This window comes from Amphiprion ocellaris, chromosome 13 (assembly GCF_022539595.1).
Source record: "Amphiprion ocellaris isolate individual 3 ecotype Okinawa chromosome 13, ASM2253959v1, whole genome shotgun sequence".
Classification (NCBI taxonomy): domain Eukaryota; kingdom Metazoa; phylum Chordata; class Actinopteri; family Pomacentridae; genus Amphiprion; species Amphiprion ocellaris.
The window spans coordinates 31,348,289-31,373,793 of record NC_072778.1 but is presented as its reverse complement, the minus strand read 5'-3'; the positions used below and the strand labels follow the sequence as shown (position 1 = coordinate 31,373,793).

The window sequence follows — 25,505 nt, the reverse complement described above, 5'->3', positions numbered from 1 at the left end:
GGACTGATATGTTACACAGCAATTACATACCAGTGGAACATATGAAAAAACTAGACAAGAAATGCAAACATAGAATAAATATAGAAATAAAGATAAAGACTACTGTATGTACACCTTACACATTTACAGATATGGCATGATTAGATTACATTAAAATCTGTTGTCATTGCACAGAGTACCAAGACAATGAAATACAGTTTAGCATCTAACCAGAAGTGCAAGAGCAGCAGTAAAATGGACAGATATTGTAAATAGATAGATAGATAGATAGATAGATAGATAGATAGATAGATAGATAGATAGATAGATAGATAGATAGATAGATAGATAGATAGATACAGTATATACACCCTGTCAACATTATGAACATTATAAACAGTGGATATGGGATGAGATAGCTGATATATGCAGTTGTACACTATCTACATGTGGATGGATATGTACATATATGACATAATGATAATAATGTTCTTACTGTAGGAGACATATAATATGTAGAAATGCACTTACGTTTATACAGATTAGCAGTGCTACTTTTCTGCAAAAGCACAAAAAATGATTGAGGGAACAGATCAGTGTTAGACAAAGACTTGTAAAGAGAAACCTCAGCAATACCAATGAAAACTGTTGTCATCAGTTCATATCTTGGCACAGGTGAGTTTAGAAACACATAGTGTAGTTAGCAGCACCCACTGACCCAACTCCTCCTTACCTTGAACTTGGACTTGACCAAATAGATTTTAACATTCTTACAGAACAAGCAAACAAAAATAACTCATACTGGGACATTGTACAGAGAATTGCGTTTGGGTGCTACGGTATCAGGGTCTTGCCCAAGGACAATTCGGTGGACGAAGGGGGCCAGGGATTGAACCACCAACGATGCATTTAGTAATGAACCTGCTCTACTGCCTGAGTCACTGTTGCCTATTACCAGTATGACCAAGAGGATTTTTTCTGTTATTCACTGTCAACGGAGAAGCACCAGTGTGTCTCTACACAATATTCAATTCTATTACTGTCGGAAGCGACACATTACAAAATAACACACTACTGTAATCGCACAGTAGTGTAATGTCCTAAATTCAGTAATCACATTACAGTTGCTACACAGTCACATTTACAGCTTTTATTTTGAAGTAATATGGCTACTAGTGACATCTTTATAAATATCTGTGGCTCCTAGAGCTCCTCTGTGTTGGAAGCAGCTCTTAATCTGAGTTCGAGAAGCAGACACCCCTCTCTATTTTAGAATTTTTGTTCAGGTGTCGCTTAGATGTGCTGCTGTAGACCCAGACTGTTGGGATCTCTGTGTCTCTTTATACATGTTATATTACCATTGTATGTCACTAACTTTGTGCCTTTTCTGTGTCATAGTTTGTTTTTTCCTCTCTGCAGATATGTCTTTACATAGAGCTGCACCCAACACTTGCTCTGTGTCCGTTTTCTCTGTCCCCTTTACCCTCAGTCTGACCAGTCAAGGCAGACGTCGACTCTCCCTGAGCCTGGTCCTGCTGGACGTTTTGTCCTGTTAAAAAAGTTTATCCTTCCCAATGTCACCATGGGCGGCTCAGAGGGAATCTTTGGATTTGTTGGGTTCCTCATGTGATATTTCAACATCTTTTTAAGTGAAGTGCTCTAACGTGGCTTATGTTGTCAATTAGTGCCACATAAATAGAACCGAATTGAATTCTCTTAGACAAATAATAGTGTTGTTTTCACTGACTTTGTTGTTGGCTTTGTTCTAATATGTTACTAAAGAGCATAAAATATCTAGACTAAAAGCGAAGGCAGTTTTGCATCACTGCATGGTCTGACTTCATGCCACTGCAGCTGGTGCGACATTCCTCACTCTCTAAACCTCACCAGAATACTTCACCTCTTTAACCACTCACAAGTCCTGCTTATGGACACACTTTTAAAAGAAAGACTCCACTCACTCAGTAAATGTGTAAAATAAAATATTTTCTATTCCAATCATTCATGGATACATTTGTAGAGATACAAGTAACAGTACATCAAACAAAGTCAAGCCAACTCCTCTAAAGGACTCTACATTTTCCCCTTTAGCAGCTAAATTAAAAATAATAAAAAAAAAACAAACGCCACCTTTAACAGTGGGAAAATCCAAGTGCATGCTGGCAAAACTTGTAATCATGACTGTCTGAATCCAGATATTCAAAAGTACTCATGGTGATAATACAGTAGCAAAATATTACATATCAAGAAAGAAAGGCTAACATGAAAAGAGTATTCTTAAGACATGATTACAGAAACAAGGTAATCAAACTGCACAACTTCATAGAGACTAGTAACAAACAGACCCCTCTTAAAAGTGAGTCCTTTAGAAGCTAAGGAAGGGGAAGAATGTTTTCGACTTTCAGCAAGTGTGGGTCAGCTAATCAGTAGGGACATGGGCAGTGAGTGACAATCAGAACATCAGTCTGTCCACTCGTATTCGCGGCATTAACAACGTGGGGGTTTGAAATTGAGCCCATAAGTGAATCTTGGGATGGATTAGCCATGGCTTTTCATGATGCTGCAGCAGTCCAGTGCTCTGCAGAGAACCACCAGTCTGTGAAAAGGCTCATCCGGTCCGCTCAGAACAGGGTTTCATGTAGGAGACATCTGGTGCACATTGGAGACATCGCGTCCATTTACTGGAAGAAACCAGGTGAAAGACTTTTGGGAGCTTGTAGACCACAACTTTGTGAGCAGGCTAAGATTTAGTATAAAAAAATATGTCTCCCACATTTTTGAGTTCTTCTGATTTTTTCCCCCATGTCACACCTACTGGTTCGAGCCTGTAGGAATGGAACAAACACATTTATTGCAGTCTACTATAACAGCTTCAACGATAGTTTTTGTGTGCAACAAAGCTAATGACATACCTAGTTGCCATTCACTTGCGTTGATGGTGTTCCTCCATGGTCGATGGCTGCCCGCTCTCTACTGCGATTCTCTCGTTCCTCATCTTCCTCATCCCTCTCCTCGTTGCCGCTGTGGTTCTTACAATATAGTCTAAAAAATGATAAAAAAACACACACAGTCAGGCATGTGAGCAAGAAAATAGAGAATATTAGCCAATGTTCGTTTTTCTGTAAAGCTCTGATCTCTTTTAAAGTCTGGAGACAGCTGCACAAAACAAAGTCTGACTTAAGGAGTAAAAATAACATTAGTCGCATAAAACACGCTTAATTCTTCTCTTTAAGGTTTCATTAACAGTTTTATCTTGGTCCTATGCTTAATGAATCATTTAAAGTTAGTTAAACCATTGTACAAAAGACCTGAGTGGCCAAATTAAAGAAAAAACAATTCAAGTACCTCTAACTCTATCTTAACTGAAACCTGGCGAAGGTTATGGCTATAAATGAAGACAATGTACAGCTACAGACTTCTTGAACTGATATTCCTACCATATTCATTGTTTCCCGTTTCCTGTCATTTACAGATTATATGGACTTTTTCATCTATATGCTAACTCAAGGGCATATAGATGCTAAGGGCAAGATAAACTATTTACATGATAACTATGGCATTTCACTACTGGAAAATATCTTTCAATACAGTAAATGTCTAAATGTACACTACTGTTCAAAGGTTTGGGGTCACCCAGACAATTTCATGTTTTCCATGAAAATTCCCACTTTTATCCATGTTCTAACATAACTGCACAAGGGTTTTCTAATCATCAATGAGCCTTTCAACACCATTTAGCTAACACAATGTGTAGCAACTTCAACGAACAAGAGTCGCTGAGAGACTGAGGCCTGTTTGTCCTGATGCACTAAACAAAAGAATTCACTGAGATTTCCAAAGAATAAATTTAACCTTTTATTAAAGACAAAAGATAATCAACCCATGATAACATGCACAAAGTCCTAATCAAAGTAATCACAGCGATCGAAGAAAAATAGCGGTCAACAAAAAATACGGTGACCCAGCTCACCCGTGAAACAATGAAAAAGAAAGTCAAGAAAGGTGAACAGGTGAATATATTCTATTAATTATCTCCACCCATATCCATGTGACGCAATCCCTGTATTCAACACGATAACAAAATAGTACCATAACCAAACAAACTCCAACAACAACTAATATACAACTTAACCTTATAATCTGCTATAAGACTTTACAACATCAGCATCACTGGCTGATGTTAACATAAACTGACTCATATCATTATCACCCCAAACCATAAAATTTGCACAGACATTCTCGCACTGCTACAGCTTGGCACTTTTGAAACTTATTTTTTCAAGCCACTTTATATTGCATTGTCTTACAGTGTGTCAATACTGTACTATTTCATCCTCATTTCTCATCCCTGTACATATTGTAAATATTATTACTACTATTCTCATTTAATTTCTATTACTACGTCTATTGCTACATAAGCTGCTGTAACAATGTGAATTTCCCCTGGCGTGGGGAGAAATAAAGGACTTATCTTTTCTAATAAAACAATTCATTCATGGCTCCTACACAATGTAGCATTAGAACACAGGAGTGATGGTTGCTGGAAATGTTCCTCTGTACCCCTATGGAGATATTCCATTAAAAATCAGCCGTTTCCAGCTACAATAGTCATTTACCACATTAACAATGTCTAGACTGGATTTCTGATTAATTTAATGTTATCTTCATTTTTTAAAAATTGTTTTTCTTTCAAAAATAAGGACTCCAAACTTTTGAACACTAGTGTATGTGTGTTTAGATTCTCAGTCATCCAGGTTATTGTAATCCTGCGAGCTTCAGTAAAAAATATTCAGACTTGTACTGAAGGTTAAAAAAGAACCGAAAAAGAAAAGTCCAGTTGTTTTTTACTGAAGCTCCTCAGACTAAATGCAGAAACATTTTTCCACAACTGAAGAAACTTTATAGGGTATTCTGTCCATCAAGTCAGTCATTCACCTCAGGAGAACTTGCACCCTATGTGAAGTAATAATGAGAAAACTTGAGATGTTTTGTGGAACCAGCTCCTAATATGGTTCAGTTAAGGGGCAGAGTGTAAGAATTTAAAGTAACATAAGGAGATTTCACACAGTGCTTTGAAGAATGGGCTCTTCCAGTGATTTCACACCATTTCACTGACCAACAACTGACGGCAGTAAAGCATGAAGACTTAATGTCAAGAGGTAGAAGATGCAGGAAAGCTTTCATGGCTGTGAGGAGTTTACAATAGATTTATATTTTATTATAAAGAAGAAAGTGCATTCAATATGTTGGTCAGATCTTAAAAATACACTCAATGCATCTTGTCAAGCAACACTAGAAAGACTTAACAAGGAAACTCCTTAGTCTCACTTTCATGTTTAGTTGTGAAAACAGAGATTAAAATTGTCAGTTTTATCACAGCTATGTGACAGAAAACAGCTACATATTTCAGACTAGCAAGCTTTTCTAAAAACATGTTTGTGATCTGAGATTTGCAAGATACAGCATCTATAGAAAGTACTGTCACAAAAAATAAACGACTAAATAAACTATATACTTCTGACAAAAGCCTTAAAAAGCTTTGTGATCCTGTTTCAATAGTGAAGTTCAAGGTGTAAAACTTGACACTAGATGTCTGTGTGCTGACAATTACTGGAAATATGAAGTGAAAATCTCCTTATACTAATAATACAGCCAAAGGATTTGTTTAAATCAGCTTATGAAGCTTTTTAAAATGAAAATCTGCAGAAGTTGGACTCACTTGTAGATGCCGCGTGCCATGTTTTCGATGTACTTGGCTTTGTCCTGCAGCCCGCAGTGATAGTGGTAGGTCTTCACACATGCCTTGATTTCACACCCGATGGTAGCACCCAACTGAGTGCAGAGCGTGCATTTCTGTAAAAACAAAACCGACAATAAGTCAAAAAAGTAGACTTTAACCTTAACAATCAGCTTATAAAACTTCTGCTGTATTATTCTTCCCACCATTCTTTTGCCTCTTTTGATTTCCTGGATGACTGTTTTCACGTCAAAGTTTCCAAATTCAGCCCGTGATGTAGTGGTCAGCTGTACTGTGCCCGACGAAAAAAGCTGGAGGGGATAAGGAAGTACAGAAAATGCAGTTGGTGGTATGTCAAATGCATATTTGCAGAGTAAAATGCGAACAGATACTCGCACACACACTCTCTTACCATGCACTTGTAGTGAGCAGCCACTTTTTTGGAGTTGTCCGTATGAAGCATGCCTCTTGTTTCGTTCTCTTCCTCCCCAGCGTGGCAGAAACCACAGCGCTGACCGCCGTCTCCTGGGCTGGTACGAAGAGGTGACCTGTCCCGCTGAAACACATTCAGAAAAATTTCAGTGAAATCCATGTACAAGAAAATGCCCAATCAGGTGTGAGCTGGGTGCTGCCTTACGTGGGAGGAGCTCTCTTCGTCTGCAGCCTGCGAGGAGGTGGAGCGCGTTTCTTCCGACTGGCCACGAGATCCCACCTTGGCTCGGCCCTTCTCAAACCTTCCCCTGCCTCTACTTTGTGGAGGCGACGAGTCTGAATCATTGGCCACTCCTCCCTCTTCATCTAGCAACAAACCATCAATAAACAATAATCAAAACAACGGACATGCAAGTGGAAGCACTTTGTGTTAGGGATAGATCAATTATGAGGGCTGATATTTTACATTTGTCCAATTATTGCTAGAGTTACATTTATTAATCAATTATCAATAAATATGGGCCCTAGTGGGCAATGGAAGTGATAAAACAGAAGTATTATCTGTTACAGATTAACAAAACAAATAAAAGAACCCTGTGATCCTCTGATGTCATCACTCCTACTGCTAGTGTACATGTTCAGCTTTATTAATCCTTATTAATTAAGAATCCCTGGTATGAAAGGCAGGTTGTCTGTTAGAATATAACATGTAATGTAATGGTCCCACATATCGGTTACTGGTACCGATAAGATAAACTTTATTAATCCTGGAGGAAACTGTTTTGTCAGAGTACAATACGATAAACAAATGTTAGTGGAATATATACAATTACACAGAAGTTAGTAGTAAAAAAGAAATCAAAAACAATACAAGGTACAAAATGCAAAGTGTCTAAGTGTTTGTGTGAAGTGTCTAAGTGGATGAAAAGGAATAGCGTCTGAAAAAAATAAAAATAAAAAAAAATTTAATGTCACAAGTACAAAATGTAAACTGGAGGGGAAGAGGGGATGGGAGGGAGAATAGGGAGGAAACGTTTGCTTTGTTGCATGCAATAGCATTTTGCTGCTTGATTTGCTGTAATTTGCAAACAAAAAATCTGATAAACATGTAAGAAACAAAAAACTAAATGTAAACTGTAGACTAATAACAACAATAAAAAATAATAAATGGCATCAATCCTGAAGAAACCCATGGTGGTCATCCCTGTTTTTTAATATCAATAAACAGATCAAGAACTTTAAAATATAAACCTTAAGGTGACCTTGTGGTCAAATACATTACTAAACTATTCAAATTCTGTCCATGTTAGCGTCATTTGAATTTGTGTTTTGGCAGAAAGGGAAAACAGGTGCAGATCCAACCATCCATGCATCCTGGTGGTACGACAGATGTTCAAGCATACTTTACCTTGAATGCCATCCTGAGACGCATCCCGGTGTTTGCGACAGTAAACGCTACAATCAGAAACAAAGAAATGTATTTAAATCAGACTGAGGGCCTTCTTCCAGTCAAAAAAATACAAACTAGTTTCACTGATATCTCTACAGCTACTAGACGAATGAGAAGAGACTTACAGGTAAATCCCTTGTGAGGGATTCTCTTTGATCTGTGCCTTGTCCTTCACAGCACAGTAATAGTGATACGTCCTCCGACACGTCTTGACATCACAGCCGATGGTGGCGCCCGGCCGATGACACGAAGAACACATCTGACAAGGAAGATGAAGAGCTGTAACTTTCAAAAACTAACAAACACATGCAGCTCCACCTCCTTCCATGTTTATTCAGAATATCTGTAAACTTCTAATGCAATTTGTCAGTTAGTAATGTGATTTTCCAGTGTGGATCTGAACAATTAATTCCCTCCAGAGATCACAGATCTGACAGGCCGTATGCAAATATCATGACAGGACATCTCTAAGGGGGGAATTTGATCGGTTGCAGCAGAAAAACAAATTAAATTCAGCAGAGACGGATAATAAATAAAAGACAAATAAAGGAGCAATACCGAAAGCTAATAACTAATAGTGAAGGCTGAGAACTGCTACAAATAATCAATTAGTCGGTTAGCAGTAAATTCATCTGCAAACATTTTGATAACCCATTATATGTTTTAGCAATTTCTCACGCTTAGAAAATGTACAGATTTGATGCTCTTATTTATCAAGCATTATCATAAGCGGAACATTTTCTGGTTTTGGACTGTGGAAAAATAAAACACGTCATCTAAATGGATTACATGGAGCTGCAGGAAACTTCAGCAAACATGTTTTCCTATTTTTATTGAATTAAGACTAATAGACTAATCTATAAAATAAATACAATATTAATAAATAATGAGAATACTTGAAGCTACCAACCAAAACAGGTTGGAAAATTAAATAAAGATGTTGTAGAATTTATGCAAATTATTTCAATATCTTCTCCCTTTTCTCTGTTATCGTATGTATTTATGGTTGTTTACCTTTCTTTCTTCTTTACTTCTGTAAATTAATTAGAGATCACTGAAAAAGAGGGCCATTACTAGAGTATAAATGAAGGTTGAACAAATAACAAAATTAATAAAATTAAGTCTTTGAATTAGTTAGAATCCAAAAAGGGCACTTCCTTATAGATTTCAAAGTTTAAAACATGTTGTGTAGGTGTTAGTGGATGAAAGTTTAAAAAAAAAAAAATACACAGGTATATGCAGTAATTCTACATAAACATATAACTTACAAATATACGATGTGTATGAATGGATATTGTACTTGTAAATATAAACATATCATTTTATAGAGCAGTTTTCATATTTAAAAAAACATATTTTCTCTGAACCACTACGAATAAGCAAAAAAATAAAAAATAAAATTTTATTTTTATTTATATATATATATATATATATATATATATATATATATATATATATATATATATATATATATATATATATATATATATATATATATATATATATATATGTAATTCATTTATTATCATTTTTTCTGCATAGAGGACTTTCTGGCACCCCAAAAAGACCCTATAGGCATTTTGAGGGAAATCAGCACCAAAATGATGAGAATTGAGACTTTTTTAAATATCATGTATATATTGTACGTAGCTTTCTTAATTCAAAGTTTCATTTACTCAAGCATTTGTTTGTGAACTGGTCAGAAATAACAGGAAAATGAAATAATCATGCTTACTGTAGTGCACAGTCACTCACCAAAGGCTCAATCTGAGCCGAGAACAACTCTGATTGTGCAAATTAAATTAGAAATGCTGTCAGTTGAATTAAATCTCATTTCAATTTTGCAGCTTTGAAAAACAAAATACATTCAAGTGCTGCTTGGGCTTACATGCAGCTGCAGAACTTCCTATTAACATTTAGTGTCATACAAAAGTGTGAGGGTCTCATGTAGAAGCCATGTTCTGATTAAACAGTTAGTGGGATTGAGGAATGAACCTGTAGGTAGCATATCTTTTACTGGATGAGAAAAGCTGATGCTTTCCAGTTAAACATGAGACAAAACAAGTCAAGTATTAATTATTCCTGAACGATATCCACAAAAAAAACAAACCAAAAAAAAACAATCAGACTGTGATTATTTTGACCTGGCACTATGAATCATGATTTTAGTGGGACTGGTGATGTTCGCATATATTTTCCATTGAAACAAATGTGATTTTTTTTGCTGCTTTCTGTACCAAACAATCATGTATCCTTACATCTGAAGGATCCTTACATCTGTGGGTTAGAGAGCTTCTTTGTAGAAAGCAAAGGAGCCTAAAACAAGTATTGTGTATATAACGGAAGTAACGGTTTAGTAGTTGGACATATCTCTAATGTAAACTGATTGATATCAGGAGATATTCTAATAATTTGAGATTGTAGATTTCTTTCACGAGATCTAAGCTATAATCATTAAACCTGAAAAAAGTTAAAATAATTCACTTTATGTGTAAAGACTATGGAATATACACGTTTACCTTTCTAAATTCAAAAAAAATGTAAAAAGATTTTTTTTAACAGTAATAAAGTTTTTTTGAGCTGTGCCTTTATACTTACAGATGACGCCACAAGAGAGACACCATTATACTAAAAAAAAAAAAAAAAAAAAAAACAGTGTGCAAACATGTGCATCTCCATCATTAGTAACTAAAAGGAGCTAATGCATTTCCGCGGAGACATGGTGTTTCTTAAACGAGAAAAAATTATTTAATTATGTTAATTATCTCATAAATGTGTCATTTATAATTGCAAGTTCCAACATGAGCGCATTCAACATGACAACATTTTAAAAGAACACAGTCCCTGGGCTCAGCTTTGTCTCCTTAAAACACACATTAATGTTAACCTGAGAAGAAAAGTGGGCACTCACCAATTTATTTCCCCTCTTGATCTCCTTTTTCACATCCTCGACGCAAAATCCTCCGATGTTTTCACTTTCTGAGTGTGATGTGACCAAGGCTGACGAAAAAAGCTGCAGAAGACATTTTTGGGGAAAAAAAACAACAACAAAAAAAAAACAGAAATTAGTGCAGGCTTTTATATGATGATGCACAATAACTGCATTTTTATTTCCCCTTAATTACTGCTAATGATCAGTTTGTGCTTTAGCTAACTGTGGGAGAGATGTCACTTTTTTCTGATATACAGATGTAGAATTTATTATTTTTTCTTTTGGAAATATAAAATTTCTGTTAAAAACATTGTATTTTTTTTAATTCACTATTTTGCAAATGTGACACTGGTTCCAAGTAACAAATGTGTCTGAAGAGCTCAGGCTGAGGCATAGAGAACAAAGTGCTCCCCTCACCATGCACTTATGGTGGGCTGCCACCTTCTGGCTGTCAGACACCAGCAGCTGCCCACACTCCTTGTCCCGGTTGGTTCTGCAGAAGGCACATTTCGGCAGGCGGGCTGCAGCTCCTTTCCTCTGTCCTGACATGTCAAAAGGCTTTTCTTGGTGCCCACGACTCTATATTAAAAAATAAATGGCCCCACAGACATAAAAGATATGATCAAAGCGGTTTAAAAACAACTGTCAACTTTAGTAAATGATCAAAACCGCTTTAATGAACAGTAATGTCTGATTCAAACCGGGTGCAATCAGACTTTTTGATGTGCTTTTTATGTGTGCGATACTCTGAGTCCATAGCAAAATAGATACAAAAAATAAAAAATAAGCAGGTAAATCTGCATAACTGTCCACAATCTGAGTTTCCAACCCTCCCCGACACATTCAGTCATTTAAGCGTAACCTATGTTTTGGAAATGTGTTATTTTTTTTCCCTCTCAGTCGTGAAAAACGCAAGTGTTGTGAAATAATGAATAAAACCATTTGGAAGGGAGCCACGAGAAACCCTTTCCCAGAAACAGCTGGAAACAAAACTTTGACTGAAGTACTACTTGGAGAAACTTCGAAATAGAGCACAGGAAGTCACAAAAGAGCAGCACTGTGTCCTAAAAACACTCTTTATGTGTTGCTCAGCAAAGCCTCCAGCGGATCCACGCATTTGTAGCAGGACTACAGCTATTATTTTAGTTGAATTATATTAAAGTTCTTAATGGTTTGCTGTATGAATCCACAAATGTGCATAAGTAACGGATTTAAATGAGTATCTACAATTGTTGATCAATGTACAAAAACATTGTCGTGTAAGAGCAAAATTACAATAATGCACTAATTAACAACGCTCTCTGGTCATCTCAGGGCTGAATCAGATTAAACAGGAAAGGAAATCAGCAGAAGCAGGACTGAATCTGGTGGTTACTTTTAATTACTGTGTTCTCCACCACAGACAAATCCCCTCATGAGTAGGTCTTTTTTCTTTTTTCTGCAAATGATGCAACATGTTTTCTATTCTGCATATACAGTCTGCACCAGTGTTCTTCCTCATCTCATCTGCTGCAAGTTGCAGTTATTCACTTCTTTGAAAAATAATGTTATTAAATGGAAAATGTGCAATTTTACGCTGCCTGGAGAATCAGTGGGAGGATACACATTTGCACGAAGTGAGATGAATACACACTTTCAGTTGTATTTTATTTATTCATATGTTTATATGTGCTCATTTTATGATTAACATGTTTCTGAAATTCCTGTAAAATCATTTGCAGAAACCAATTGCTGTGTTCCTCAGAGCAGATGGGTAAACCAAACCTCCAGATGTGTGTTGTCATTTGCAGGGATCCTCTTGTTTTATGTTGCCCATAAAGGCTGCAGGCGCCGCAGATACATTAAATATGAGGATTATAAAAAAAAAGATCTTCTCAATCCTAGTCCACAAACGAAAGTGGGTGTTGTTTTAAAAGAAAAAAAAATCACAATAGCGGTGAGCTGCGACGCCTTGATAGAGCCATTACAGCCATGATAGCAGGGCCAGGCTTCCACTGCGGCGGAGCCCAGCGTGCAAACACAATAACACCGTGGAAATAACACCAAATAGCCCTTATTTCTACCTCTACTCCAAGAAGAAACCATCCAACAGCCTGGTGTCTTACTACACATCTGAGTTGAGGCGGATTTGCCACAAAAACAAGTCAAGCCTAAAAAGTGTCTCGAATTTCTCCTGCAAAGTTTTGAATTAAAGGGGGTGTGTGTCTGGTTCTCCAGCAAACTAGCTAAAACTGAAAACAATTTTCACTCTCAACGCCCCGAAAAAATCCCTCCCAAGGCCTTTTCATGCAGGAAAATAAAGGTCGACGGTGGGGAAAATGTGACTCTTCAACATTGTGTTTTCTCTTCTAGCTGGGAAAACTGCGAATATTTCCCTTTAAATGTGGGAAATTATCATGACAGGCGCGGGTCTTTGCAAACCCTTTCGAAGTAAAGAGCGCCATACGTGATGTATCCGTGTGAAAAGAAGAGCAGCTCGGCTCGTACGACAGCAACACGGCCCCGAACCGACCACAGGCCACGGGGCACAGCCAGCACCGTCCGGGGGAGGACACACAGCTCGCTTCTTACCTGCTAATATCGCCGTATCCCGCCGAGAGCGTACAAAAGAAGCAAAAGTGCTCCGACCAACAGCTCCGTTTCTCTCCGTCCTTCAGAAGTGATCGTGTGCTGTTAGCAGCAGCAGCGACAAGCTAGCGGCGCGCGCACCGCAGCGGCACTTCCGGCTGGGCTTTCACAATAAGAGTCGGGACCAAGGCAGAAAAAATACACGAGAATCACTTTATTGTTGTAATAGGCGATTCCAGCTCACATTATTACATTTTTAGACAATTTCTGCTCGGCCATCTCTGATTTGTTTGAAAGGGCCAATACTGGCTACTAGTAATAATAGAAAATGATACCTGATATTTGGATATTTCATATCTGTTTGAGTGGAGTTGGAGTAAAAATGAAAATTCTGGTATCAAAATTAAGAACAATAGAATCTCCGACACAAGCCCTCAGTGACATGGCTTTGTTTATTTATACTTCTATATGTTTAGTGAAAAAGGAGCTTTTTGACGTTATCCTTCAGCGGTCATAGACTTACTACCATGTTGTGTAACCATCAGATAGTGCTGTGGGTGGGGCACGCTGAAGACCACAGAGGGGCGACTACAGACACAGAGAGGTGGCCGCATCAGAGTCAAAGTAGGTGATTTTTAAATGTATGTATTTTATAAAGTATCTGTCTTAAATATAACAACAATGCTGATATTGGGAAACTGCTAAATATTGGGTTAAATAATTGGCCAGGCTAATAATCAGTCTGCCTGTCTTAATTGGAAGAATTCACATTGGGTGTGGTGGTCAGTTGGGGCCAAGCAGCAAAGTTTAGGCCTTTAACAGATTATTCCTGCCCTGAACTTAATGGTGCTAACCACCAAGTACGGTGGGTTGGTGGTTAGCACTGTCGCCTTACAGCTACAAGATCACCAGGTTCAGATCCCGGCCTGGGCCTTGAATCTTTCTGTGTGGAGTTTGCATGTTCTTCCTGTGTAGTGTGGGTTCCCACCGGGTTCTCCGGCTTCCTCCTGCCATCCAAAAACATCCATCCATCCATTATCTATACACTGCTTAATCCTCATTAGGGTCATGAGGGGCTGGAGTCTATCCCAGCTGACTTAAGGCGAAGGCAGAGGACACCCTGGACAGGTCACCAGTCTATCACAGGGCTACATATAGAGACAAACAATCACACTCACATTCACACCTATGGACAATGTAGAGTTATCAGTTAACCTGAGCATATTTTTGGACTGTGGAGGGAAGCTGGAGAACTCGGTGAGAACCCACACATGCACAAGGAGAACATGCAAACTCCATACTAAAAGATCCCGGCAAAGTGGGGACAGAAACCGGGGATCGTCGGGCTGCAAGGCGAAAGTGCTAAAAACCAAGCCACTGTGCAGCCAAATCCAAAAACATGCTGAGTTCATTGGTAACTCTAAATGTGAATGTGAGTGTGATTGTTTGTCATTATATGTAGCCCTGTGATTGACTGGTGACCTGTCCAGGTGTCAGCTGGGATAGACTCCAGCCCCCCATGACCCTACAGAGGATTAAGCGATGTATAGATAATGGATGGATAGATGCTTACCAAGGGACCTAAGATTGTAGAACACAACAGTTTGACTGAAACAGCTGCAAGCAGAATATTCAAACTCCAAAGTTTATCTTACAAAACACTGTAAACAATACAGGCAAAAACCTTGAACATCTACAAAAACTCAAGTGAGTCAATGCTGTCTTTTACAAAAGCAATAATAGCAGTTATTGTACTATAATCTGATGTTAAATCCTTTTTGTAGCGGTAAAGAACAGTACAATTATACAGAAAAACACATGGATGCATCATTTTAATCACCACATACAGGTGCATTTGCCCTGGGCAGGTGTCAGACTGTTAAGAACTCCTACAGCAACAACAAACTAAAAACAGGATTAAAAAACATAAACACATTTACAAAATCAATTATTTAATGTAATGTATGGACAGTGCAGAATATAAGTGGAATAAGTAAATAAATAGACTAGACTAAACATTTCCATGACACAGGTACATGGTGTTTAAAGCCTGCAGAGTGGACTGTGTTAGGACAGCTAACATATACAGTCCCATTGTTGTGTAAAGTTATCATCCATGTGTGGAGGAACTGCCTGAAATGTTTCATGTAAACACCACAGACTACCACAAGCAGCACAGCTTATATCAGACTCGTCAAATGACCTAAAAAAAAAAGTCATGTTTCCAGGCAGGCACACTGCTCAGAAACTTTCTGTATCAAAGCAAACACAGAGATATCCAGTGTGTGATAATGTGATGATAATGTCCTGTGGTGAGCATAAATCTTCTGATGCTTTTCACTATTTTTTTCTCAGCATCTGGTTTTCTCTGCACTTGGAAAATGCTAAAGGGTGATTTCCACCCACAGTGCCTGTCATCCGCTATTAGTGAGAGCAGGATGGTGCATCTGTGATATGGGCATCATCTGGGAGTCATGAGGAACCAAGATGTTCAACACGGTTCCACTGTTAAAGGAGTCTGAATTATTTAGGAGCAGGACATTATGCATTGAATATTGATTTTTGTTTTAACATTGGATATTTCCAGTTAATCTTGTGTTACAGTTGTTTTTATTGGGTTTTCTTGTGACTTCTGCAAATTAACAAAAGGTGTTTTTTCACTGCAAAAAAAAAAATATGTGAAATAGATGATGAAAACTTAATAGCAAAAGAGAGTAGAGTAGAAGAGTAGCATTCCTTTGTTGTCATTGCACAGTGTACAGCAAAATTAGGCAAGAATAAGGCAGTCCTGTCAGTGCTTTCACAAAATCAGACAACATTTTTTTAAGAGTAGAGCAAGAAATGTGCAAATATAAAACATCAAAACACAGTAGAAAAATATTATGTACAAGTGTGTCTATGACAACAGTGATATTGTTGTAAGGATAGCTTATTCAGTGTATTAAGAGCTTTAAAACAGTAGTGTTACTGATGTTGCACTACGAATTGATGAACATATATGAAAAATCCAATGACTTAGAGTAGTGCAAAACTGCAAACAAGATGTAGTTGTATGTAAACGGACGTTAATGTGTAGGTTTAGTATGATACAAGGACCATATAAAAAGATAAGAAAAAACTTAATTGATCTCGCAGGAAAGGCTTGTGCCAGATATTACTGAGAAAAAAACAAATGACATAACATGAGAATAAATGCAGTCCCTGATAGAAAAAGCAATAAGATGTACGTATGATGCATTAATAAATAAGCTAAAATCAGACTAGAACAGAACAGTAAATGAGGTAATAAGTAATATCCCACACAATGTTTAAATATTACACATAAAACTGAAATATTGCGCCTGAAAAATGAAATATTGCGCATTAAGTTGACTTTGTTGTACATGAAAATGAAATTACAGATTTCCCCTCGGGGTTCAATGAAGTGCTACTATTGTATTCTATTGTATTCGATTCTAATCTATTGTTATTGTAAATGTTACACAAGATGCTGTAACTGGTATCGATATATGAGAAGAAGAAGAAAAATTAGAACCAATTCCCAGCTCTAATCCTGGGATGATAAATATTCATCTGTTTCTATTTTATTTGAATTCTATACATATAACAGTTTAAGAAATTTGCCCCTATAAACTTAAATGTCTAAAAAAAATTCCGGAGAATTAGATGTATTTGATTTAATTCACAGGGCAGCCCGGTAGCACGACTTACGTAGAAATCTTTTAGCTGCTCCACCTGCATGGAAAACGTGGTGAATAAAGCAAGCGCACCTAGAATGGAGCGGGCGTTTCCGCAACGGCACTCTAGGGAACGTGATTGGCTAAAAAAGCTGTCAGTCATTTTGTAAAGCAAAACATACCCGCCCAGTGTCCCCGGGATGAGAGGACGGGTGTTACTTTCGACAGAAGAGAACAGGGAAATGAAGTTGTCAGACAGGCCAGCCCAGCAACTCTGTCTCTACAAGTAGGCAGCTAGCAACTTTACAGAGACTCACACAAAACATCACAGCTATGAATGTCGTCCGTTTGAACAACTTGTAACCACGGTTGGTGCGACTTTATCAAAAAAAAAAAAGGTCAATACGTCGCCTGTGGCTAAGTGAAGAAAGTGGAGACAATTTGCTAGCTCGCTAGCTAACCTTTAGCCACCGAGCGTCTTTCGGCTTCAAAACTAGATTTCATTCGGTGAGTCCTGACAGCCTGAACTAAATATTTCAGCAGTGTGTTGTGTCTATGTTTTCACCGCCCTCGATGTCTAACTGCGTCCTGTTGTTGGTTTGCTTGCTTCTCGCTACAGCTAACTAGGTCACAAGCTAGCTCAACTTTGTGGATGAACAGTTTTAAAGTCTTCTAATTCTCCCTTGCCGTCGTTTTTTTCGGTTAGAAAGTTGTGCAATTCAACTGGGCTAACTTAACGTTAACGTGGACACATTTATTAAACGTATCCGCCTCAAACTCACTTTATTAGTGCAACTTCAGCGCTCATGTATCCCTATTCTCTAAAAACGAGCTAACCTAATGTAATCAGCAACGTTAGCTAGCTTTATGGGCTTTAATACTGTACCAGGCTTGATTGCTTTTAGTCAGACAGCAGAACTAACTTAGCTGTAGCCTTGCTTCCCTCAGGTGAGCTGTTTCAGTTATTTCCTGAAGCAGAGAAGTGCAGGAAGTTAAACTGCTTTGACTGTAAATGGTTTTTAAAACAGTGTTTCGTTTCACCAGAGCTCTACGTTTGGATTACCTGTCGTCAGTCATGCCTTTTCCTTTTGGGAAGTCTCAGAAGAGTCCGGCTGAAATTGTGAGGAGTTTGAAGGAGAATGTGGCGTACATGGAGAAGCTGGATGCAGGAGACAGCAAAAAGTGTGAAAAGGTCAGCGATGGTTTTTCCCTCTTGGTGTCATAAACGTTACATTTTGAATTTATTTCAACATGAACTGATTGTCCTTCTCGGTGTTTCCTGTTCCAAAGGTTGCAGAGGAGGTGTCCAAACATCTAGCCTCACTGAAAGAGGTACTTTGTGGCACAGGTGACAAGGAGCCTCAGACTGAAGCAGTGGCTCAGCTCGCACAGGAGCTGTACAACACCAACCTGCTCATTGCTCTCATAGCAAACCTGCAGAAGATTGATTTTGAGGTAGGGGAAAATGTACCGCTTTCTAATGCTGATTTTATGAGTGTAAAACCCATTGATTATTTAGTATAGACATCAAATAGGAGTGCGTACGCCTGATCTGAACATGTATGCCCAAAGCAAAACTGTCTTTCAACACTCAGCCAGCCATTTATCTGTCTGAGTGGTTGTTGTTTGACAGGGGAAGAAGGATGTGGTCCATTTGTTCAGCAATATTGTGAGACGTCAGATTGGAACTCGCACACCCACGGTAGAATACATCTCTACACACCCACAGATTCTCTTCATGCTTCTGAAAGGGTAAGTTCAGCTTTTCACTCTAGAGGAACTCCAGTATTTGGTAATTTGATGTTCAGTTGCATGTGTCAACAGCAAAACCCCCTTTAAAGACTAATGATCTGGTAAAAAAAATCACCCATAAGAAGCAAAACTGGTTTTGTTGTTGTTACATTTTAAAGCTAGTGCTAAAATTACTTTCCCCAAACATACCTTGTGATTTTCTACGTTACACAGTATGCGTTTCAACAACTCCCCAGAGCAACATGCGGAAACTTGTTGCATTCACCTGTGGGTTACACATCTAGATGGATAGGAAGATAGTCGAGTGCTGGTTTTACAGCTCTTAAAACTGAGTCATCCAGCTCACTCAGAAAGCAGCCATGTGTTACCATTGCACCGCTGCATAGACGACTTCAGGCTCCTGTCAGTGGATCAGTGCTATTTTAGCCACTTGTTAGTACTGTGATCATGTTAATTTCTGTTTTTTTTTTTTTAAATTATTTTAAATAATGTCACATCTATGAGAGAACTATTCAGTCTGATTGTCAGAGGTGGACATAGAAACCTGACATTTAACTGTGATGTGCTGATTTTATGGTGATTATTATATTGCTAATAAACTACCTTGTACTTTGGGCCAGCCATCTGAAGGTATGGAAAAAAGGCCTAAATATGTAATGTTCATTACTGGAAATACAAATTGATTGTCCTTTTAATTGTGTTAAAAGTGCTTACGGTGGATTTTCCTTCAAGTTATTGATTATTTTCAGTGTTGCATCTGTAGTGTAGGTTTTATAACCTCTCTGTGATGAGTACTGATGATGTGTGTAGCTTCACTTGGACCTGACATGCATTAACCTGTACAGATATGAGAGTGCAGAAGTGGCTCTTAACTGTGGCATGATGCTGAGAGAGTGCCTGCGTCATGAGCCTTTGGCAAGGACAGTGCTCTTCTCTGAAGAGTTCTACTGCTTCTTCCGTTACGTGGAGCTCTCGACTTTTGACATCGCCTCAGACGCTTTCGCCTCATTCAAGGTAAACTAATGTATTTTCTTTGCAGTGGCGGCACTGACTTACTAACAATTCCTGTCTTATAATCTCGTTTCTTCTATTGCCGCTTAGGATCTTCTCACAAGACACAAGATCATGTGTGCAGATTTCCTGGAGAACAATTATGACAGGGTGAGCTTTCTGATGTGGATTTTGGTTTTTATTTGAAATGCTGCTCAGTCTGTGCCTAACATACTTTTAAAATGCCTGTCAGGTGTTTACAGAGTACGAAAAACTGCTGCATTCTGACAACTACGTCACCAAACGGCAGTCTTTAAAGGTAGTCACCACTGCTTTCTCTCACTCTGGATGAGCTGCAGACTCGAGTTTAACTGATTTGTTCAGTGTATTGATTTGGTTATTATTTACCACGTTTCAGCTCCTTGGGGAACTTCTCCTGGATCGACACAACTTCACCGTAATGACGAAGTACATCAGTCGGGCAGAGAATTTGAAACTGATGATGAACTTGCTGAGAGATAACAGCCGAAACATCCAGTTTGAAGCATTCCATGTCTTCAAGGTATGCACATAAAGTTTACATACACTTTTAAATACCATGTACTTTACATCAGTTTTGAATGACTCCCATAACTCTTAAATCTTTTGTGATGGAATCTTTGAACCACATGCATCTTTGTCACAAAAACCTTCATGCATTTTGGTTCTTTCATAGATTTATTATTGATCTGCTGGGTCAAAAATATACATACAGCAGCTTGGATAATCAGTGTTGGTGATGTAGAAAGTTGTGCTAATCAAATTTTCTTGCTGGCATGACCTCCTAACTTGTAGTGAGTGATTACAGTTGGCTGCATCTGCTGACTTCTCTGAACCAATTTAAATACAGGCAAAGACACGTGTTTCAGTGATTCCATTATAGAAAATGAAGTGGTATAGGAGTCATTTGAAACTCAAGACTGCCACAGTATACTTGGTCTTTATGAGTGTGTGTAAACTTTTGTTCACAGCTTTTCGTATCATAATTGCACGAATTCACAGTTTAAACATCCAGATTGTATTTTGAAAAGCCATGTAATGTTTGCTTTTGAAGAAAATGGCTAAACTCTGCTGTCTGAAGCTAGTAAAATGTCGTTGTTTTGGCAGATGCGGCCACCTGATATTAGGAGGAAACCTGTCAAATCATTCATTTACATCATCTCTCTTGTTTGGAAGGTTTTCGTTGCAAACCCCAACAAGACTCAGCCTGTGCTGGACATACTGCTGAAGAACCAGACCAAGCTCGTGGAGTTCCTGAGCCACTTCCAGACGGACAGATCCGAAGATGAGCAGTTCTGTGACGAGAAAAACTATCTGGTAAAGCAGATCCGGGACCTGAAGAGACCCACGGCGCCCGAGGAAGCTTAACACTGCAGGGATGACTGCTCTGTCAGGTGGTAGATTTTAGAGGTGGTGGTTGGATCTGCAGAGAGCTTAGTGAAAGCCTGACAAACATGCTTCATTAAAATCTAATAAGTACAAGATATAGGAAAAAAAACTACTTCCTTCACTTTCTGGTTTAGTGTGGATGTGGAGGTGATTTCCATCCAGCAACCTGAGTGGGCCAAGAACTGTTATTCAAACCACAGTGCTTCCTCTTAAGCGATAATGAAATGCCTTTAGTCCGTTTTTGTAAAGTTGGACCTTAAACTGTTACCCTTCCATTGTTGCTGGCAGAGACCTTAGACTGACAGAAATTTTACACCATTCACAGCTAACATGAGCTCTGAGGTGTTTTTGAAAGTCCTTTTCCAGAACTTGTTGATACTTTAGCGATTGAAATGCTGAGAAGTAAATATATTATTTTTCTAATGTATCTTCTGGTAAACCGTTTAAAGCGTAACTCTTCTCTCTGAACACTTACTTTAGCTACATGCTTATGTTTGGTTTATTGTAAGCTGTTTTTTCTACAGGGACTTAAAGCTTTACAAACATGGCTTTGTCAGAGTGACATTTAGATTATATTGGTAAGGTCAGCACACAGTAGTAATATTTGGCGATTAATGTGCAGTTATGAGGCCTGTGGCTGCATGTGTGAGGTTACAGAGGTCAGGAACAACCCTGCAGTGCTGTACCCGCCAATGCATTAGCTGTCAACGGAAGAGAAAATCAAAACCATAGAGGAATCAATTAATTGCGCTGTGATTTATTTTTTTTAGGCTGTGCTCTGCGCTGCTTACAAGACTGAAATAGTAACAGAGCATCAGATAATGCTGCAGGGTACCAGCAGTCCATTCGTGGCAAACATGGACAGCCAGGATGTACCAATTGATCTCACTGGGAGCACTCCATTTCATCTTCACACACTGAGCACAGAGAGCAGCCATTTAGCCAAACATGAGCACAATATAAGATGAGAAGCAACACTGCTGTTCACTCAATGGTGTTGCTCACAAGGATGCATGTTAAGAATGTTACACTGTATTTTTTTGTAATATTCACATCAGAACTTTCACCGGGGATCGCGTTTTTTTTACCGATCTCTTCTTCTTCATATTGAACGACTACTACACCGGACTTGGGTAGTAAAACAGTGGAAGTAATTCTTTGATCGCTCTGGTGACAAATCACCAGGACTGTAGTCATCCAAAAAAAATCTCAATGAACTGAAGTCTACTTGCACATGATCAATACATTAACTGAATGGGCCAGAGTGCACTGAGTTCACTCTACCTCCAGCCTTATTTGCCGTAATGAATTATAAATAAACATAGAACGCTAGTATTTACAGCATATTGGATCATTTGAACCTGGTGGTTTTACGCTGAAATGACTCAGCACACCAGCATGCACCATAATTCTATGATTTCTAAAAATAGAACTATATCCACAAGTGATTTGAACACAGGAACTATTGATGAATATAACAAAGAAGTTAGCTGCTGTTTTGGTTATTGAGCTGTGATAAACAAACTGCAAAATTTAAATCAATCTGTTTGAACAAAATGTAGCCATATAAATTACTTGCTCGACATGGTGTCAGTTAGTTTGTAGAAGAAGAACAGAAGTAACTGTTAAAAAGAAAACTAAAAATAAGCTAGATTCAGCTGTGTCCATTAGGTTGGATTAGTTTTAAGCTCGGAAAATGGTGTCTGTCTAAATAATGGATTAATCCTGGAAGACTGTTGATATGTCGCCTCTCTTCTTGTGAAAATAACAGCTGAGATTGACACTACAGCCCTAAAAATCTCTTAATCTCATGTAAACAATAACTCACATTTATTGAGTTAGTTACATTAAACCAACAGCAGGAGGAAAATCCAAAAACTTCTACACCGGATACAATATGTTGTGTTTTTTGTCTCTTTTCTGATATGACAGTAACAATACATTTCAATAAAATGCACTGTACCATTCCTTTGATGCATCCCAAAGTAGCTTCAATAAGACGTCACCAGACTTGTCAGAGTAACCACATGCACTGTTTAGACATGAATCCGTTTGTTTGGAGCACTGAATTTATTCCTCGCATACGTTACTGATCAGCTCTGTGTCTATAAAAGGACAGCTGCCTTACTTCTGCCACGGTCACTAAAAATGCTGTCTGTGCAGTCTTTTAGTATATACCTCATGGGATTTGAGTTTGCAAATGCTGTGTTCTCTTTCTTTTCTTTCTTTCCTACATAAGACATTTTATTTGACATTTTAAAATACAAAACAGTGGTTTGTATGCATGCCTGATTATGATATACAGTGTATGTTCAAACTTGAACAGGGACTGCAGCCTGGTTTTCTCAGTGGAAAACTAGATTTTTAATCTTAGCTATGTCATTGGGTCGTCGCCACACCAATGTTAATTCATAGTGAATTGCAGTGTGGTGCCTTGTAATGAATGTTGCCTTATTTAAAGACATTTAATGGATCGTAATGATCATGTAAAATTCCAGACCTCATAATTTGTTTTAAACCAAAGTCAATATGAAAAGGGTAAAAATGTACATTTCAAGTCCCAAATGCATTACTAGTTCATTTCTCAGGTGTATTGAAAGTTTTATTTTTCTGACTGCGTTACGCTCAAAATGATCCTGCGAGTGTAAATATATTTTAATCGAGATCAGTAAGCATCACTCAGAGTACTTTCTCATTTCTGGTTAACTTCCTTTTTTTGTTGTGTTATTTTTAAATCACTGGTCACTGTTTTGTTAAACTGCACCAGACAGCCATACGGTCGGCGTCAGGCCTTTTAGGGGTCATAAAATAATCCGAGAACTCTGCTGTGAATGTGGTACATTACACATAAATAGACTGAAGTCCTGCAAACAGTACACCGTCATGTCATGAGGTTATGAAAGAAAGATAAAACCATGTTCAAGTCTCTGAAAATATCCACAACATTCGGATCCTGTTCAATCTTATAATGTGAACTATTGTAAATCATTTCATTTAACACACAGCCATTACTAACGCCTCCGTAAAGCTCAAACAAACTCACAAAACAGTAATATTATTGGTAATATTATCTGAGATTATTTGACTGTGGTGTGAGAAATTAATTTAAATTTTTTTAAAAAAGTTCTTTCGGATTGGGTGTGTGTTTCTTGAAATTTGAGTCCAGTCATGACATGCACTTTGGGAAGGACATGTTGTACTCAGCCCCGCCACCAGAGGGAGCTGCTGGCAACAGTTGGCACCTTGTATTAGTTGTACAAACAAAGCATTTCATGTTTCCATAACCCTACCTCCAGTCATATAAGTCACTGGCAATACTATATAGGCGTTAATTCCTTCAGATCAGTTCTATATAATTCATGATTTAGAGTTTTCTGGGGTTTTTGTGCTTGACTTTTTTCCCCTTTTTTTACTCTGTTGCCTTCTTTTTCCGCCTTTCCCACACTGGATATTTTATTTACCATGGGAGCGAAATATTTGTACATAACTTTATAAATGATAAGTGATGTGTGAAAGCATTCATGAAAATAAAACGTTATGACAACTGCTTTGTGATTAGACTTATTATTGTTGTGTTTGTAGGTAAAGACGCTGCCTGATTGACTCTGTTTTTAGTCCCCACAACTAGGAAACGTGTGTCTGTTTATGTTCAAAATACTTGTGAGTTAGGAGGTAGTAAACTCTGGGTTTTTATAACTAAAAGTAGCTGCCTGTTCCACCTAAAATCAATAGTTAAACAGCTAAATGATGAGCTCCAGCTCATTACGAAGCTCCATAAAGTAGAGATCAGCTGCAGATTAAACACGAACATATAATGTTAAACACTTGTAAATAAATAAAAATACTGCTTCAAAAATTATGATTGCAGATTTTTAGCAGGTCATGCAGATAATCATTTTTGATGCAGTGTTTGCTGCGATCTGAAGAACCCAGATTATAGTAGAAGATTCATTTCAGAAAAAAATTATTCCAGTTCACTCAATCTATTCAGAAGAAGGTCTACTGTACTTGTGTTAGGATGATAATTGAAAGTTTAAGGAGAGACACTGCAGGCTTTGTGTGTGTGTGTGTGTGTGTGTACTTGTTAATTTTGAGATTTGGGTCTGTTTTGCTTCTATAACATCTACTGCCAGACTGATGGACAGAAAATACTAAAATTCAGTTTATTTCACTAGACTTCGCTTATTGGACATTTATGCAAATTAGTGCTTTATTTGGACACCAGGGGTATAAATGCTTCTGCAATGTCACAGCATATTTCTCTCCAGGGACGCATTATTTTTCTACCAAGATCTCATATTGATGATGGGAGAGTCAGACCGTTGCCAAAGTCTTCTCCAGAACATCCCAAAGATTCTCAGTGGGGCTGAGGTCTGGACTCTGTGGAGGACAATCCATCTCATGTTCCCTGATCCACTCATTCACAATGTGACCCCATGAATCCTGGCATCATAATCATGGAACATGTCCATGTCATCAGGGAAGAAAAACTCCACTGATGGAAAGACCTGGTCATTCAGTATCTTCAGGTATCAGCTGACCTCATTCTTTAGGAACATA

At 38.1% G+C, this 25,505-nt stretch overlaps 2 protein-coding genes across 3 annotated transcripts; one reads left to right on the top strand and one right to left on the bottom strand.

Annotated features, from left to right (window-relative positions):
* Window positions 1–1,948: 1,948 nt before the first annotated feature.
* Window positions 1,949–13,263, bottom strand: phf6 (PHD finger protein 6). The gene is made up of 11 exons (XM_023283403.3): window positions 13,102–13,263; window positions 10,948–11,109; window positions 10,510–10,611; window positions 7,724–7,857; window positions 7,557–7,603; window positions 6,354–6,514; window positions 6,129–6,272; window positions 5,923–6,027; window positions 5,699–5,832; window positions 2,892–3,021; window positions 1,949–2,804 (listed from the first exon to the last, which is right to left on the bottom strand). Exons 2-10 carry the CDS (start codon window positions 11,077–11,079, stop codon window positions 2,892–2,894), a joined length of 1,089 nt encoding a protein of 362 aa, XP_023139171.1. The 5' UTR covers window positions 11,080–11,109; window positions 13,102–13,263; the 3' UTR covers window positions 1,949–2,804.
* Window positions 13,264–16,991: 3,728 nt separating this feature from the next.
* On the top strand, window positions 16,992–24,489 carry cab39l1 (calcium binding protein 39, like 1). Of its 2 annotated transcripts, none has more exons than XM_023283395.3 (9): window positions 16,992–17,282; window positions 17,820–17,967; window positions 18,066–18,230; window positions 18,409–18,527; window positions 19,373–19,541; window positions 19,629–19,688; window positions 19,771–19,836; window positions 19,936–20,079; window positions 20,664–24,489. In XM_023283395.3, the coding sequence occupies exons 2-9, from the start codon at window positions 17,851–17,853 to the stop codon at window positions 20,922–20,924; spliced, it is 1,101 nt and encodes a 366-aa protein (XP_023139163.1). In that variant the 5' UTR covers window positions 16,992–17,282; window positions 17,820–17,850; the 3' UTR covers window positions 20,925–24,489. The 2 variants fall into 2 exon arrangements, with proteins under 2 accessions (XP_023139163.1, XP_023139165.1); XM_023283397.3 differs by having other exon boundaries at window positions 16,994–17,282; window positions 20,733–24,489.
* Window positions 24,490–25,505: the final 1,016 nt, after the last annotated feature.

Coding starts and splice junctions, on each gene's coding strand:
- cab39l1 (XM_023283395.3), top strand. CDS start 17,851: ATGCCTTTTCCTTTTGGGAAGTCTCAGAAGAGTCCGGCTGAAATTGTG. Junction 19,542..19,628: donor ACGCTTTCGCCTCATTCAAG/GTAAACTAATGT, acceptor ATTGCCGCTTAG/GATCTTCTCACAAGACACAA. Junction 19,689..19,770: donor TGGAGAACAATTATGACAGG/GTGAGCTTTCTG, acceptor AATGCCTGTCAG/GTGTTTACAGAGTACGAAAA.
- phf6 (XM_023283403.3), bottom strand. CDS start 11,079: ATGTCAGGACAGAGGAAAGGAGCTGCAGCCCGCCTGCCGAAATGTGCC. Junction 10,612..10,947: donor CAGCCCACCATAAGTGCATG/GTGAGGGGAGCA, acceptor TGTCTTCTGCAG/CTTTTTTCGTCAGCCTTGGT. Junction 6,273..6,353: donor ACGAAGAGAGCTCCTCCCAC/GTAAGGCAGCAC, acceptor AATGTGTTTCAG/CGGGACAGGTCACCTCTTCG.